The sequence below is a fragment of the Panicum virgatum genome, chromosome 2K (assembly GCF_016808335.1).
Source record: "Panicum virgatum strain AP13 chromosome 2K, P.virgatum_v5, whole genome shotgun sequence".
NCBI lineage: Eukaryota > Viridiplantae > Streptophyta > Magnoliopsida > Poales > Poaceae > Panicum > Panicum virgatum.
Window position 1 is genome coordinate 11,718,309 of NC_053137.1, and position 15,697 is coordinate 11,734,005.

At 43.5% G+C, this 15,697-nt stretch overlaps 1 protein-coding gene and 1 pseudogene across 1 annotated transcript; one reads left to right on the forward strand and one right to left on the reverse strand.

The window, feature by feature from the left end:
- The first annotated feature begins 8,200 nt into the window (after positions 1 to 8,200).
- Positions 8,201 to 10,122, forward strand: LOC120666601 (annotated as a pseudogene).
- Positions 9,909 to 14,005, reverse strand: LOC120666610 (transmembrane protein 184A-like). Its single transcript, XM_039946488.1, has 6 exons — positions 13,694 to 14,005; positions 12,607 to 12,680; positions 11,538 to 11,687; positions 11,122 to 11,407; positions 10,693 to 10,926; positions 9,909 to 10,581 (listed from the first exon to the last, which is right to left on the reverse strand). Exons 1-6 carry the CDS (start codon positions 13,850 to 13,852, stop codon positions 10,261 to 10,263), a joined length of 1,224 nt encoding a protein of 407 aa, XP_039802422.1. The 5' UTR covers positions 13,853 to 14,005; the 3' UTR covers positions 9,909 to 10,260.
- Positions 14,006 to 15,697: the final 1,692 nt, after the last annotated feature.

Below are 15,697 nucleotides of genomic sequence, written 5' to 3' on the forward strand. Positions count from 1 at the left end.
TATACCCTTTCAAGTGCCGCCATCAAGGAGTCGCGAAAAGATGACCCTTCATATATTAAGTCACTTAATAGATGGGTCTGATTGACTACTGCATCACGTTATAGGGTGTCTCGGGTCTTGTTTAGTTGCTTCGTGTAAAATTTTCTAAAGAGAATTTTTTCACATTTGAAGTATTAAATATAGATTAGTAACAAAACTAATTACAAATCTCGTCTGTAAACTACGATATGAATTTATTAAAACTAATTAATTCGTCATTAGCACATGTTTATTGTAGCTTTACTGTAGCAATTTATTGTCTAATCATGGCCTAAGGCTCATTAAATTCGTCTCGTAATTTACAAGCAAATTCCGCCTAAATTTAATACTCCACGCATGTGCCGCACATATTCAATGTGATAATTTTGGCTTTTTGAATTTTGCATCTAAATGACTCACAGTATATGTTAGCAATGGATCACTTTTGTTATAAAAAAAAGGCAATGAATCATTTTGACCAATTCCGTGAGCCTAGCAGTACGGAATCTGGTGAAACTTGTTATGATTAATTAGGATTAATTAATAGTGATCAATTATAGTTAATTACATCATTAGCAGTTACTAATGACATCTGTACGTAGGCATAGGAAATAGACACCTTTTGGTGTCAACGGACACCCATTGGCCTTTGGCCCTTTCACGGACAGGCAACTGCCATTGTCCCTTGTATATATATCAAATTCTTGTTCATCAATACAACACAGATTCACTTTTCACTCAACACGTTATCACGCACGCACGCTCGGTCGCACCACTGACGCTACAGGCAAGGAACGAGAAGACGCCGGAGACCTCGCCGGACTTCTGCAAGGTAACCACTGATGGCGAACACCACTGCTCCCTCCATGAACGCGATGGTGGACACCATCACCGACGCAGTTGAGACCGCAATCGCCCGTAGCAACGCCCCCAGTGGCCCTCCCCGCTTCATGCTGCAGAGCGCCGTCCGCCGGGCACTGCGCGACATCAATGAACGTCGCACCCGCTTCGCCGCTCCAATGGAGTTCACACGGCGGACAGCGCTCGACGTTCGTCGCCGCGCACTCCATCGCTGCAGTTCGCCCCAGGCACTGGCCCGACGCATGGCGCGGCCATGTTCGTCAGGCGCCTGGGCGCTCCGCCGTCGTTGCTGCCAAGACCCCCGACGCCTCACCCGTCAGCTCTGCCGAGGCCGTCACCGTCGATGACGATGATGCCGCCACCGGTGCCGTCCGTAGTCGCTGCACCATGGACCGTAGGCGGTGGAACCATGGCTGGACGCCGAGGCACTCCTCTGGCCTCCAACAGCAATGCCGGGGCGGAGGCTTGGCCTCCAGGATTCGCATACGACCTTGACGTCGTACTCCCGCCCCCGCCCCCGCTGCCTCGTGGCTCCTCCTACGCCGACGCGGCGGCTAATCGGCCGCGCAGGGGCGCCCTCCCGCCGGGAACGGCTCTTGGCGCCAGATTCGCTTCTCCCCCGACCCCGGGGGAGGCGGCTCCGCACCTCTGAGTGCCACCGGAACGGCCGGCGGGGACGGATCCGCCGCGCCCCGGCTCGCAGCGACGGTTCTATGGACCGAAGCTCACCGGGGACGGGCGGCCTTGCTCCGCCGGCCGGCCTCCATGGCCAGGTCTTGTGCTCGCCATGAGAGGAGGAAGGGGAAGGGGATAGGAGGCTTGGAGGCAAGGAGGGACGGCGTCTGGACGGCGGCTTGGCGACGGCGGTGGCCTGGCGACGTCGGCGGCGGCCGGAGCACCCCACGGCGGCGGCGGCTCGGCACAGGGGGCAGTTAGGGTCCCCAAACCCTAACCGTCGCCCTTTTATAGGCCGCCAACGGCACCGTGATGCACGGGCCGCGCCCACTGGGCCGCACGCCCTTGCCATGGGCCGGCTGGGCTGTGCACCTGGCAGCAGGCCTAACGGGCCGCGCGCGCGCCTGGCTGCTGGGCCAGCCAATGCCGCTCGCTGTGGCTGCCCTTTAGCATCCCATTTTCTTTATATTTTTTTTAGTTCTTTTCTATTTTAACAGCATTAGTAGTATAATTAGCATCTGATTTAGCTAATTTGTTGTCTTGTGAGACTTATCTACTTAAATTGTATTATATGCTGATTGCTCTGTACTGTTGTACTTGTATTTTTATATATATATTTGTGGATTACTTATATATATACATTGCAATTAAATATTCTATGAGAGTTTTTTTTTGTTTTATGCGATCATATTTATTTTTGCACTATACACATATTATTTTGTGTTCTTTTCTGGTAAATATATTGGTGCAAATAATTCCCACTGTTTTTCGCACCTCGTACTTGTTTATATTGTCTCTACATCATAGAATCATGTATGTTTTGTGCCCCAAACTTTTAGCACTACATACAAGTTAAATAGAGCAATTTCAACGTTTGTTCATTAAATTGTACATATACTATTGCCTTAAATATGACAACATTCTCATGTTTGCTTTAATTTACCTTATGGTAAATTTACTAGTCCATAATTGTCCACGTAGGACCATGGCCACTAAGGAGTTCGAGGAACTCGCATTAGATGGCAGTAATTACCCTACATGGGCTTCTGATATCGAGATAGCGCTTGCATCTCGTGGACTTTTGGCCACAATAGAGCCTGCCCAAGCTGGAGTTGTCCTCCAAGACAAGCAAGTCTATACTGCTTTGGCCTTACTACGATTTTATATTCATAAGGATCTCAAAGCTGAATACCTTATGACTAAGAATCCTCGTGAATTATGGGTCTCTCTGAAAGAGCGCTATGAGCAGCAAAAGGAACTCATTTGGCCTGAGGCCAATCATGAATGGAATCACTTACGTCTCCAAGATTTTAAATCTGTGGCGGACTATAATCATGTTGTTCATAAAATTTGCTCTAAATTGAAGTTTTGCGAAAAAGAGCCAACGGATGCAGATAAGATAGAGAAAACACTCTCTACTATGCTTCCGTCTGATCGTGTATTGCAACAGTAATACCGGACCAAGAATTACCAAGTTTATTCTCAGCTTATTCATACATTGACTCAGGCCGAAAAACATGCCGGACTTCTTATGAAGAATCATCATAAGCACCCGGTTGGTTCGGCACCTTTACCTGAGGTTCACAATGTACAGAAAAATGCTAAGAATAAAAAGTTCAATGGAACTACTCCAAAGAATAAATTTGGTAAACGCAAACATAATAAGGGGCAGAGACCGAATTCATACAAGAGGAACAAAGACAATGCGAGATCCAAAAATGACAACAAGTGTCATAGATGTGGTGACTTCTCGCATTTTTCTAAGAATTGTAGTGCTCCAAAGCATTTGGTTACTTTATACCAAAAGTCATTGAAAGAGAGCAAGCACCCAGGAGGAACAAGATATGAGACACACTTCAATCTTGCATCCGAGATTGTCAAGGATAAGGGTTGTTCACACAAGGAACCAAAAGAACAAGAGAACAACAACACTCTTCACATTGAAGAGAAAATTCCATCGACAGACAACATACTCATAGACTTCGGTTCTGGAGATATGTTTGGCGATATGGACTAATTTTGGTCCATCACTTGATATCAGATTGCACTTATGTTGTAATATATTTGAGTTGGCAATAGTTACTTTTCATTGTATTATTTGTTTTACTTACTAATTGCTTACATAAGTTATTCGTTTGTACATACCCATAAATATTGTAATATCATACTCTTATTTTATTCAATATTATATGCATGCGTCTATATGTTATAATATTAAATTATATTATATTATTATTTTACATATAGATGTCTATTGACTGCAATCCAAAAGAGGAAGAGTTATGCCTTGTGGACTCATGTACCACAAACTCTATACTTAGAGAGATCAAATATTTCCAAACTCTTACAAAAAAGGAGGGAAATATTATGACTATTGCTGGTCGTGATGCATTAATAGTTGGCTCTGGACAAGCCACTATTACTCTCCCTATGGGTACACAGATTACGATAGAGGATGCCTTGTTGTATCCTGATTCAACTCGTACCCTTTTAAGTTATAGAGATATCCGTAAGAATGGTTTTCATGTAGAAACACATGAAGACAATAAAGAGGAATTCCTTCTCTTTACTAAACTTACGAGATTTGGCAAACAAATCTGCGAAAAGATTTCTTCACTCCAAACTGGATTGTACTTTACATACATAAAGCCTATAGAACATGTTGCTTATAAGATAATTTTCCAAAACATCGATAAATTCCAGAATTGGCATGATCGACTAGGGCATCCAGGACTAGGGATGATGAGGAAAATTATTAGCAATTCAATTGGTCATGATATGGAAAACACAGTTTCCCCAGAATAAAGATTTTTGTTGCACTGCTTGTGCAACTGGAAAATTAATTTTAAGACCATCATATCTTAAAATTAGAGCTGAACCATTAAAATTCCTTGAAAGGATTCAAGGAGATATTTGTGGTCCGATTCAACCATTATCGGGAACGTTCAGATATTTCATGGTATTGATAGACGCATCTACTAGATGGTCTCATGTGTCCCTTTTATCGACACGCAACCATGCTTTCGCTAAGATAATGGCTCAACTAATTAAGTTGAAGGCTAATTATCCTGAACATCGGATTCAATCTATCTGAATGGACAATGCTGCTGAATTTTCATCCCGTGTATTTAATGATTATTGCATGGCATTGGGAATTCAGGTCCAGCACTCGGTTCCATATGTCCATACTCAAAATGGTTTGGCTGAATCATTGATTAAACGAATCAAGCTCATTGCAAGACCATTATTAATGAATTGCAAATTGCCTACGTCGTGTTGGGGTCATGCAGTTCTGCACGCTGCCGATTTGATCCAACTACGACCAACTGCATATCACGAAACCTCCCCATTGCAGTTAGTACGTGGAAATCCTCCGAGTATTTCCCATTTGCGTAAGTTTGGGTGCGCTGTATACGTACCCATCTCACCACCTCAACGAACATCGATGGGCCCTCACAGAAAACTGGGGATCTATGTTGGATATTCATCTCCGTCCATCATTAAGTATTTAGAACCTTTGACTGGGGATCTATTTCCTGCCCGTTTCGCTGACTGTATTTTTAATGAGGATCATTTCCCGGCATTAGGGGGAGAATTGTACCAAAAAGAATGCCAGGAAATTAATTGGAATGCTGAAGGCATTTCATTCTCTGATCCACGTACTACAGAAACTGAACTACAAGTTCAAAGAATTATTGATTTGCAAAATATTGCAAACAATCTGCCAGACGCTTTTGCTGACTATAAAGGTGTCACAAAATCAATATATCCTGCAAGGAACGTGCCTGAGAGAGTGGAGGTACCTAATAAAACCACTCAACCCCAAACTGGAAACAAGAGGGGAAGAAGAACTTCCAAGAAGTAAGAAAAGACTGGAAATACATCTAAAATTTCCATTGATAGACACCTAAAGGACAAACAATGTCCCGTGGATATATGTGATCCACAATCTAGCCCAATTATGCGCATAAACACTGAGGCTGAAACATCGGAAGACCCTAGATCCATCGTTTTGGGAAATCATGATGAATCTTTAAGGGTAGACGAAATTGCTATAAATTTCATAGAAACTGGAGAGTCTTATGATCGTAAGTCCACAATAGTCGACTGTTACCTCTCTGAGCAAATTGCAAATATTCTTCAAACAGATTCAGATCCCAAGTCTATGATAGAGTGCAAGAAGCGCTCTGACTGGGATAAGTGGAAGATAGCAATAGAAACAGAGATTGCCTCGCTTTATAAAAGGAAAGTGTTTTCGGCTGTAATGCCAACACCTCCTGGTATCTTTCCTGTGGGATACAAATGGGTTTTCGTTCGTAAAAGAAATGAAAACAACGAAGTGGTGAGATATAAAGCAAGGCTAGCGGCACAAGGTTTTACGCAAAGACCTGACGTTGATTTCAACGAAACCTATTCTCCAGTAATGAGTGGGATAACCTTCTGATATTTAATATCGCTGGCTGTACAAAATCGTCTATCTATGCAGTTGATGGATGCAGTGACCGCATATTTGTATGGGTCATTGGATTCTGAGATATACATGAAAGTTCCCGAAGGAATTAGTATACCAGATAATAAGGCAAATCGCAACATGTATTGCGTCAAGTTGCAGAAGTCATTATATGGCTTAAAACAGTTAGGCCGAATGTGGTACAATCGGTTAAGTGAATTCCTTAAATTGAAAGGATACACAAATAATGATGACTGTCCATGTGTCTTCATTAAGAAATCTTCAACAGGATTTTGTATTATATCGGTATACGTTGATGATCTTAATATCATTGGCAACGGACCCGATATTAATGAAGCACGTCATCATTTAAAGACGGAGTTCGAAATGAAAGATTTGGGTCAAACCAAATTTTGCTTGGGTTTACAACTTGAGTACTTTCATTCTGGTATATTTATATACCAAGCTGCCTATGTCCAGAAAATATTGGAAAAATTCAATATGGACAAATCATATCCAGCAAAAACTCCCATGGTAGTAAGATCTTTAGATATTGAGAAGGATCCTTTTAGACCACGGGAAGAAGAAGAAGAGATATTGGGACCACATGTCTCATATCTAAGTGCCATTGGAGCACTAATGTATCTTGCTAACAACACCAGGCCTGATATTGCATTTGCAGTAAATTTGCTAGCAAGACATAGTGTTGCACCTACCAAACGTCATTGGGTAGGAGTCAAAACAGTATTGAGATATCTCAATGGCACTAGAGATCTTGGATTATTTTATAATAGAAATCAAGATCCAAGTTTGTTAGGATATACATATGCTGGTTATTTATCAGATCCCCATAATGGCAGATCGCAAACAGGCTTTGTATTTTTACAAGGAGGAACGGCAATCTCTTGGAAATCTACAAAGCAGACACTAGTGTCTACTTCCACCAATCATTCTGAAATAATAGCTTTATATGAAGCTTCACGTGAATGCATATGGCTTCGCAGAATGATAAACCACATAATACAATCATGTGGTATAGGTGCGATTGAGACACCAACAATTATCTTTGAAGATAATTCAGCATGTGTTACTCAGATGGAATCAGGTTATATTAAGAGTAATATGACTAAACATATTATTCCCAAATTATTCTATCCCCATGAACTCCAAAAGAATGGAGAAATTGAAATCTTGCAGACTAAGTCATGTGATAACTTAGCGGATTTATTCACAAAATCTCTACCATACTCTTCATTTCGTAAATGCGTTGAAGGTATTGGTATGAAGAGACTTAGAGACTTGCAAGGATCAGGGGGAGAATCAAATAAAATATAACTTGAATAATCATCACATTACACTCTTTTCTTTATATGAGTTTTACTTCTAAAAGAGTTTTCTCGTATAAAGTTTTTAATGAGGTAATGTTAACACGTGGTAATTGTCACATTATCTATTTTTCCTTACTGAGGTTTTTCAAGGATAATATATGACATATTGATCTCAGATCAAATTGTTTTAGACTATGACTTTAGAATCACCTAAAGGGTCTATAAACATTGGGAGTTATATATATCATGGCGTTTCTCCTTATTTTTCCCACAGGGTTTTAAGGAGTTTTACCTGGTATATCGAAACACTTTGATTTTTTCCCACAGGGTTTTTCCAAAGCTTCAAGACTATGAATGATAAACAAGCAACAGTGCCTACACAAGATTAAATTGATCAAGGGGGAGTGTTAGGATTAATTAGGATTAATTAATAGTGATCAATTATAGTTAATTACGTCATTAGCAGTTACTAATGACATCTGTACGTAGGCTTGCCTGTCCGTGAAAGGGCCAAAGGCCAATTGGTATCCGTTGACACCAAAAGGTGTCTATTTCCTATGCCTACGTACAGATGTCATTAGTAACTGCTAATGACGTAATTAACTATAATTGATCACTATTAATTAATCCTAATTAATCCTAACAAAACTTTCGATGACCACGCTGGTTAGTTCTTCCGGTAGTCATTTTTTTTTCGTTTGAGAATGATTTCGTCATCGGCCTTTTATCCTAAAATTGTGATTGTGATGGGCCCTGGAGTTTTTTTAGAGTTTGTCCTACGCAAAAAAAATAATAAAAAAAAAGAATCTCAGATTTGGGCCGCATTCGATGCAACGCCAGGCCCACCTAATAAGGACATCCAGTGGTCCGCACTCCAGACCTCTCCAGTGCTTCAGCCATGGAGCGCTGCTCCCACGCCAAGCCGTTCTGCGCCACCGCGCCTCCCCGCCTCTCACGCCGCCGCCGGCAGCTCTCCGCGAACGCCACCTCTCGGGCCGTTTCCACCAGTAAGGCACGGTTGCAGGCCCTAAACAAACCGGCCAAACCGCCGCTTCTTTTGCGGCCGAAGCTCCCCGTCCCCAGCACCACCACCGCCACCGACACCGCCGGCGACAATGGTCGCACCAAGAAACCGCCGCCGGAAGTGACGCCCGCGCCTCCGCCCTCGTTGGGCGGCGGCGACATGCTCCGCCTGATGGACGCGCTCGGCCTCCCGCCCGACGAGGAGGTCTACGTCTCGCTCCTCCGGGACTGCGCCGACGCAGCGGAGGTCGCCGCGGTGCACGCGCACGTACGCGCCGCCGCCGCCGGAGGCGGCCTCCCGCCGCCGCTCGCCAACCGGGTGCTGCTCTCCTACGCCGCGTGCGGGGACATCGGAGCCGCCCGCCGGGTGTTCGACGAAATGCCGAGCAGGAACGGCATGGCGTGGGCGACCATGGTCTCGGCCTACTCGGATACACGCTCCCATCACGAAGCGATGTGCCTGTTCGCGCGCATGTGTCATGAGGCGCGGGACCTCGCCGACGACGGCTTCGCCCTCGCCGTTGTGGCCGCTGCGCTCGTGCGCTCGTGCCGGCGAGCTACGGCTCGGCGAGCAGGTGCAGGCGCTTGTCGTCAAGAAAGGCAGAGTTTGTGGCGACACCGGCAGCTCACTGGTACAGCTCTACTGTGAGTGCGGCGGCCTTCACGGAAGAGCGCGGCAGATGCTTGCGATGATGATGATGCGGTGCCACTGCCAGGAACCGGTTCCGGAGGCGGCATGGACGAGCCTGATCACGTCCTGCCACCGGGATGGCCTCCTGGACGAGGCTGTTGACGTCTTCAGGGACATGGTGTCCGCCAGCGCTCCCAGGAGCAGCTTCTCCCTGTCGAGCATCCTCGCCGTGCTTGCAGAGTCGGAGAACCGCCAAGGGCGCTGCGGGCGGCAGGTGCACGCCGACGCTATCAAGCGTGGTGCGGACGTGAACCAGTTCGTCGCCTCTGGGTTGGTGCACATGTACGCGAGGCAAGGGCGGCTGGTGGATGCCGCCAGGGCGTTTGAGGCGGTCGGTGGCAAGCCCGACGCTGTGTGCTGGAACGCCATGGCCATGGCGTATGCTCGCGGCGGGCGGTACAGGGAGGCCGCGAGAGTCATGTACCGGATGAAAGCTGCCGGGATGAATCCTTCTGAAGAGATGACGGATGCGGTAAGGTTGGCCTGTTTCAGATGAATATGAACTGCCATGGCGAGTTACTTGACTGTACAGTCAGTGTACACTGTATCGGATTCAGAAAATAGTGGCCGCGCCACCACAGAAGTCCTCCAGTGATACCATTTGTATACTACCTGTAACTAACAATAGTCTGTCCGGTCTGTGTAATTTGAGCGTCCATACCTCTTCAAGGTATCTTTTTCAGTTAGAATGCCCGTGGTACCATGTCTTGTACAAGTATAGTTTACAACAAGCAACGCTCGTTAATCATTACCAAGCCCTTTGTAATGTGGATTAACTATGGTTTATTGGATTCAAGCATGAAGTATGCTACTAAAGCAACAGGAAAATTAAATCCATTATTCCAACCCCCATCTGAGCTTGTATGAAGTATAGTAAATCCATATCTCAGTGCAATCTTGCAAACTATACACGTGAACATGTATAAGATCAGGACAGAAACAGCGTTCAATAGACATCCACACCCACCTCATAAGTAACAAATCTGAGACGCGTTGCTTACACACCTGCCTCATACTGACATCACATATTCCGCTAACACTGATCTGCACGATTGGCTAATCTTTTAACCCACCCAGAAAAAAAAATAACATGCCCTTCAAATGGGCGAACAATTTAACAGAAGCAACACACGACATTTTTCTATGTACAACGTAATCTATGATCAGCTCAACAGCGCTACTGTCCATTTACACCCCAAATATACAGCGCCAGGTCATTGTTCTCTTACATCAGGAATGGCAGGGACCTCAGCAGGGTAATCAGATAAGTCTACATTGAGGAAATTCGAAAGCTCGTATGGCTCTGTGGAAGTAGCAATTTTGACTTCCATGCTTTGAGTGGGTGTTGTTTCTGCCTTATCTGCCTCATTCAGCAGTAAGCTTGACATTGCTGGAGCTTTTGAGCTCACGACAGTGACTTCTGCCAGTTCTACTATGTGCTCTCCAGTTGGCACGATAGTGCTAGGGCTGTATTTTGTTGGTTCATCCTCCTCTTCATTACTGTAGAGCACATATTCATGATATGTAGGTGCAAACTGCAACATGGGAGAAAACAGTTAGACGGAAAAAAATTCAAACTGAAATCTGGAAATTGAGATACAGAGATTGCGCACATGTTTTGCATTGTGATGCGAGTACTAATTTACCTGGTGTACAGTGTCATGATAGAAGTCATTGAATTTCATAGCATGAAGAAGGCTTCCCCTGAAACCACCGAAAGGACGGGCATTGGAGCCAGCATATTCCTTGTAAGAGAATGCAAATCGATGCCCAATGGCTGCTATGAGCATCTCAACACATAACACAAAGTTCTGGAGATAAGCAGCTTCCTCAGCGTTTTTTATGAATCCAGATTTTGCAGCAAGGAAAACCAGCACGCCCTGTGAGAAAAGCTTTCGAATTATTTTTCTCAAACAAAAAGCTTTCGAATCATTAACAAAACATATTTCACTGAGTAACAACAAATAATGGATGGGATCATTTTGCTTGCAAAACTAGCATCACATGTAAGAAATCTGAACAGACCAGTGGCTGATTCTGAGAAAGAATGAATGTATCCCTACAACAGACTTTACCTGCCAATATGTGAGAAACACGACTGATTTGATTATGATGAACTTTGGGACAGGGTTATATGGCTGAAGTAGATCTCTGCATGCCGCATAGAATAGTGCAAGAGCAAAAAGTGCCATAGAGTATGAGATTGTATAGATGATAGTTATGTATAGATAAGACTGGTTGACACTGAAGTTTCCGTCTTCATATTTTCCTTTTGCGTAAAGTATGAATGTAATAACAACCAAGATTGGTTTCAGGATCACAAACTGCAGACAGCCTTGTTTGCATCTCCTTATAAAACGCCTGTCAGAGAAAAATTTCAACTGGTTAGCACGTGCAATGTCATAATCCATGAGACAAGGTTTTTAAAGCATGTGGACAAGCATAAAAAAATTTTATTGATCATTTAATCAGACAAAAGAGAATTACGCACCCATCCAGAGGAATAGCTGGTAAACAGCAAGTCATCAGAAACCATGAGGGTTTCAGAGACTGGCCATTCAAACTTACCACCACAGTGCCAGGACCTCCAACCCACGCCAGGCAAAGTGAGAAGAAATTGTAGATGACCCAAGCATCATAGCTGAAACACAATCCAGCAAGCAAGTTTCAATATGATTCTAGCTTTGTATTTGTCAGGGAACTACAGATACAACAAACAAGACCTTGACCATCCCACCAGGAGGTAGAATATTTAGGACAGCTAATCAAATTACCTCCTAAGAAAATAAATAAATAAATGCAATAATTAATAACACAAAAATGTGGATCGCCATCTCTCTCATTTGCCATTAATTACACCAGAACATTGTTAAGAATCCACAACATACCAGCAGAGCATTTCAAGAGGACCAAAATATTGTTCTTCATCCTTTTCATTTTGAAGGAAGGATAAGACAAGAGCACCATATATTTGTGATCATTTGCTAATGAAAACTATCCACATGAGGCACTATCACTACGAAGATGTAAGTATCCTGCCCCAATCCTTTGAAACACCAGTGGGGATATTGCTAATACCGTAACTAATATATATATTCAAGACATAGGTCATTGCTCTTTTGAACTAACATTCTTGCTTTGGGACAGATCGTGCATCATTACTGGTCAAGTTGACTACTAAAAAGATCATAGTGCACTAACATAAGCAAATTGAGTTACTTCTCTATGTAAGGCATACCAAGGCAAACTGGCAATACAAGTAGTGCAATACTACCAAGTTGCAAGTCACAACCTTCCACATTCCACGCTGAGTGCTTTGTTTCATGAAACACTTCAATTTATCATGGGTTTACAAGATGGATCATATTAACTTACAGAAATTAAGCCAGATGAGTGCTAAAAAGAGAGCAGTACAACAGCAGTTTCATTACTTAGTTCATATTATGAGTACATCATTATCAATCGGAAATTCAAGTATGCATGTTTCAAGTGATATGAACATCCATTAGTTGACACATAATAAAATAAGATAGGTTTCGAGTTACAAGTGGTTGACTTACATTTCTCGGATAGAATTGAAGTAGATTGCCTTATGCGGTAAGACAAGAGAAAGAAATGACATCACCGCATACACCTGCAAATAAAGTATACATAGTTAATAAGATAGAAGCTAAGAATGTACAAAATCATCATTAAGATGATGAAACTATATAATTGAACACAACTCACAGACATTACATTCCACGCTGCCATTTAACATTCACATTACATGCACTGAGAGTAGTCATAAATCATTAAATTTTAATAGAGGACAAAGATATGTCACAAAAAGCCTAACCAAACACTCTAATATATCTATATCTAACGTTACATGGCTGATGAACCATCAACCATGCAGGAAACAGAACTGGAACAGTAATGTTTCTAAAATTATTTCCCTTCTGCTCGTTCTTAGTTTCACTACAAAATACTTGCGTTAGATGGTCTAGAGAATCTCTGAACAAATGAGCCAGGGTACAGAACAAGAATATAATGCAATCAAAATTAATCCTATGAGACAAAGTAAAGGATATCCGAGACAGGGCACACAACAAGAATACAACCCATTCCACTCAGCACATTACTTAAACTTGCACAGAGCTATAAGGTTTAATAGTTCCAACCATCCATTTCAGCTTCAAGTACACCAGACCAGCTATCGGTTGACACATGCTTATCGCAATATATAAGTAAACCAACTATCTGTTGGTTGCAGTGGCGAGTAGAAAAATTCAGAAAAAGTGGTTTCATTCTCCATCCGAAAGCAAACATAAAGAATGATGAACAACATTCAGAATACAGTATTATTCCCCCAAACCGAAATATCAGTACACCAACCTTTCGAAACAGGGGCCCTTGTTTTCCTTACAACAGATTTAGTTGGAAATATCAGTACATCAACGCTACGGCAGATGCTGCATACTACACGCTACAAATGCACACCCAACTCTGTGCAAGAAATTAAGTTGGAAATGAATAACAAGTCACAGCTCGCCCACAAATCGCAGCTAGGAGCTAAAGGAGCTGACGGGAACCGCTAAAATTCGCCTGTGGAGCTGGGTACCAGGTGGCGGGCCAGGGAGGGGGGAGGGGAGGAAAGCTGGGTACCGGGACCATGAGGATGATGCGGACGATGAAGCGCTGGTGCGTGGGCTCGGCGTAGTGGAGGAGGTGCCGGTGCACGAGGCGCAGCGCCACCACCGTCGCCGCCGCGGCGGACGCCAGCGCCGCGGCCGTGTACGCCGCCGCGGTGGCCCACCCCTCCATCCCGCCCGCCCGCCGGCCCGCGCGCGGGAGGGGAGCCCTAGGGCGGCGCCTCGCGGCGACCGGCGAGTGGGGGAGGGGATGCGGAGGCGGCGGGGAGGGGAGCGGGAGCAGGCAGGCGGAGGTGGCGATGTCGGGGGCGAATCGAGATTCGAGAAGGGGGTGTTGGTTGGGGGAGGAGCCCAGCGGGGCGGGGAGTCGGGGACGGATGTTTCCGCGTGGCGCGTCAAAATTCTGGCCTCCTGAATTTTGACTCTTCTCGTTTTCTTTGGAAGATGAAATTGACTTTTGAGTTTTGACTGCTGGGGCTGTGCGGATCTGAACGCTGGAGTTTCTTGCCTGCCGGGGAGGAGCTGGGAACTTGTGCTGCAACTGCACACGAATTATATTTTTTAATAAATAAAAGGAGAGAAGAAGAGTTTCATCTCTATAATACTTATTCAATTTGTTATCGAATTCTCAGTTTTTAGTAACTATGCAATGAAACTATGTGTTAAAGCTGGCCTATTAAATCAAATTTTTATCCTCAGCTCTCTTTTTAGAATACATGAATGCGATACTTTTCAATTAACGGGGCACATAATTACCTTCTAGTGAAAGATTTTTTTATTTGCATAAGGCTGACGTCTAGAAAAGTAAGGAACTAACCGAGCGAAAACACAAATCTTTTGATGCAACCTACACATGCTAGAACACCTTTGGAAGATCCAACCAGAGTAGCAGGGATGATAGAACTTAGAGTCTTTCTTGGTACCATCATGATGAGGGTTATGTTGATCTACCATATGTTGTATGTTGTCGCTAGCTACTTAGCAGATGGGTTTTAGCGTAATTGATGAACCAGCTGATAATTAATTACCAAATATGCTGGTATATTTGATGTCTTCATAGTTTGCTCAAAGAGGCATTAGGGCTTGTGGTGGCACGCAACCTCTTTGTGGGTAGGCAGTTTGATGTATGACGGCTAGTTAGGAATCATGTCCATATCTACTATAGCTTAATTGAGACCCAAAGAGGGATCGAGGAAGACCGAAGGAAACATGTCCTCAATTCAACATATTATGATTTTGGTTATTAAAGAAAATATAGCCAAAGTGGCTAATATATTTGTTCAAAATGTAGGTCGATCTCCTGGTTGCCTCAAGTAAAATGCCGCCAAAACTGGAATTAAGAATGTATAAAAAATGTTGTTAAACCTCATGAAAACAGTACACACGGGATCAAATTCAGGCAGATCTCATGAAACATTAATGCCGAATGCTCGATGATTTTTAATGTTGTACATGTCGAAGCATCGATATCTACCTATTTTATATTTCTATATAGTCTTGTGCTTGAAAAGATGTGCATACAACCGCAACGAGGAAGCAATGAGTAGAAATTCAACTTGCACAGGTCGGATAGATGCTTTCACGGGAGATTGTTCAAATAGCGAAAGATTGCCCGGCTGAAGATTTTGGCACGTTAGTGATTAAGTTGCACACACCGTAAGTCCATAACTATAACTTGCACAAGAATTTCTGTAAGCTATTTTTGAACTTTTTATCACTGCATCAACTAGAAAAGTATACTTTTACTATTCTAAATACTTGGCATCTTTACAAAAGGCAGTTTACCTTTTAGTATTAAATGACCAAAAATGTCCTCATTTAATGTGTTTCTAGAACATTTGTAAATACTACGTGAAGTGTCAAGTACTTAAAAAGAAAAGGAGGTTGGCATGTTCTTTGCTCCGTGGACCAGCCACACAAGACAAACGATAGAACTCTCCAAACACCACGTTTTCTATTTAGTTTGTTTCTGTATGCTAGTAGCATGTTACTAGCATGAGTATAGTATAGATGTGTG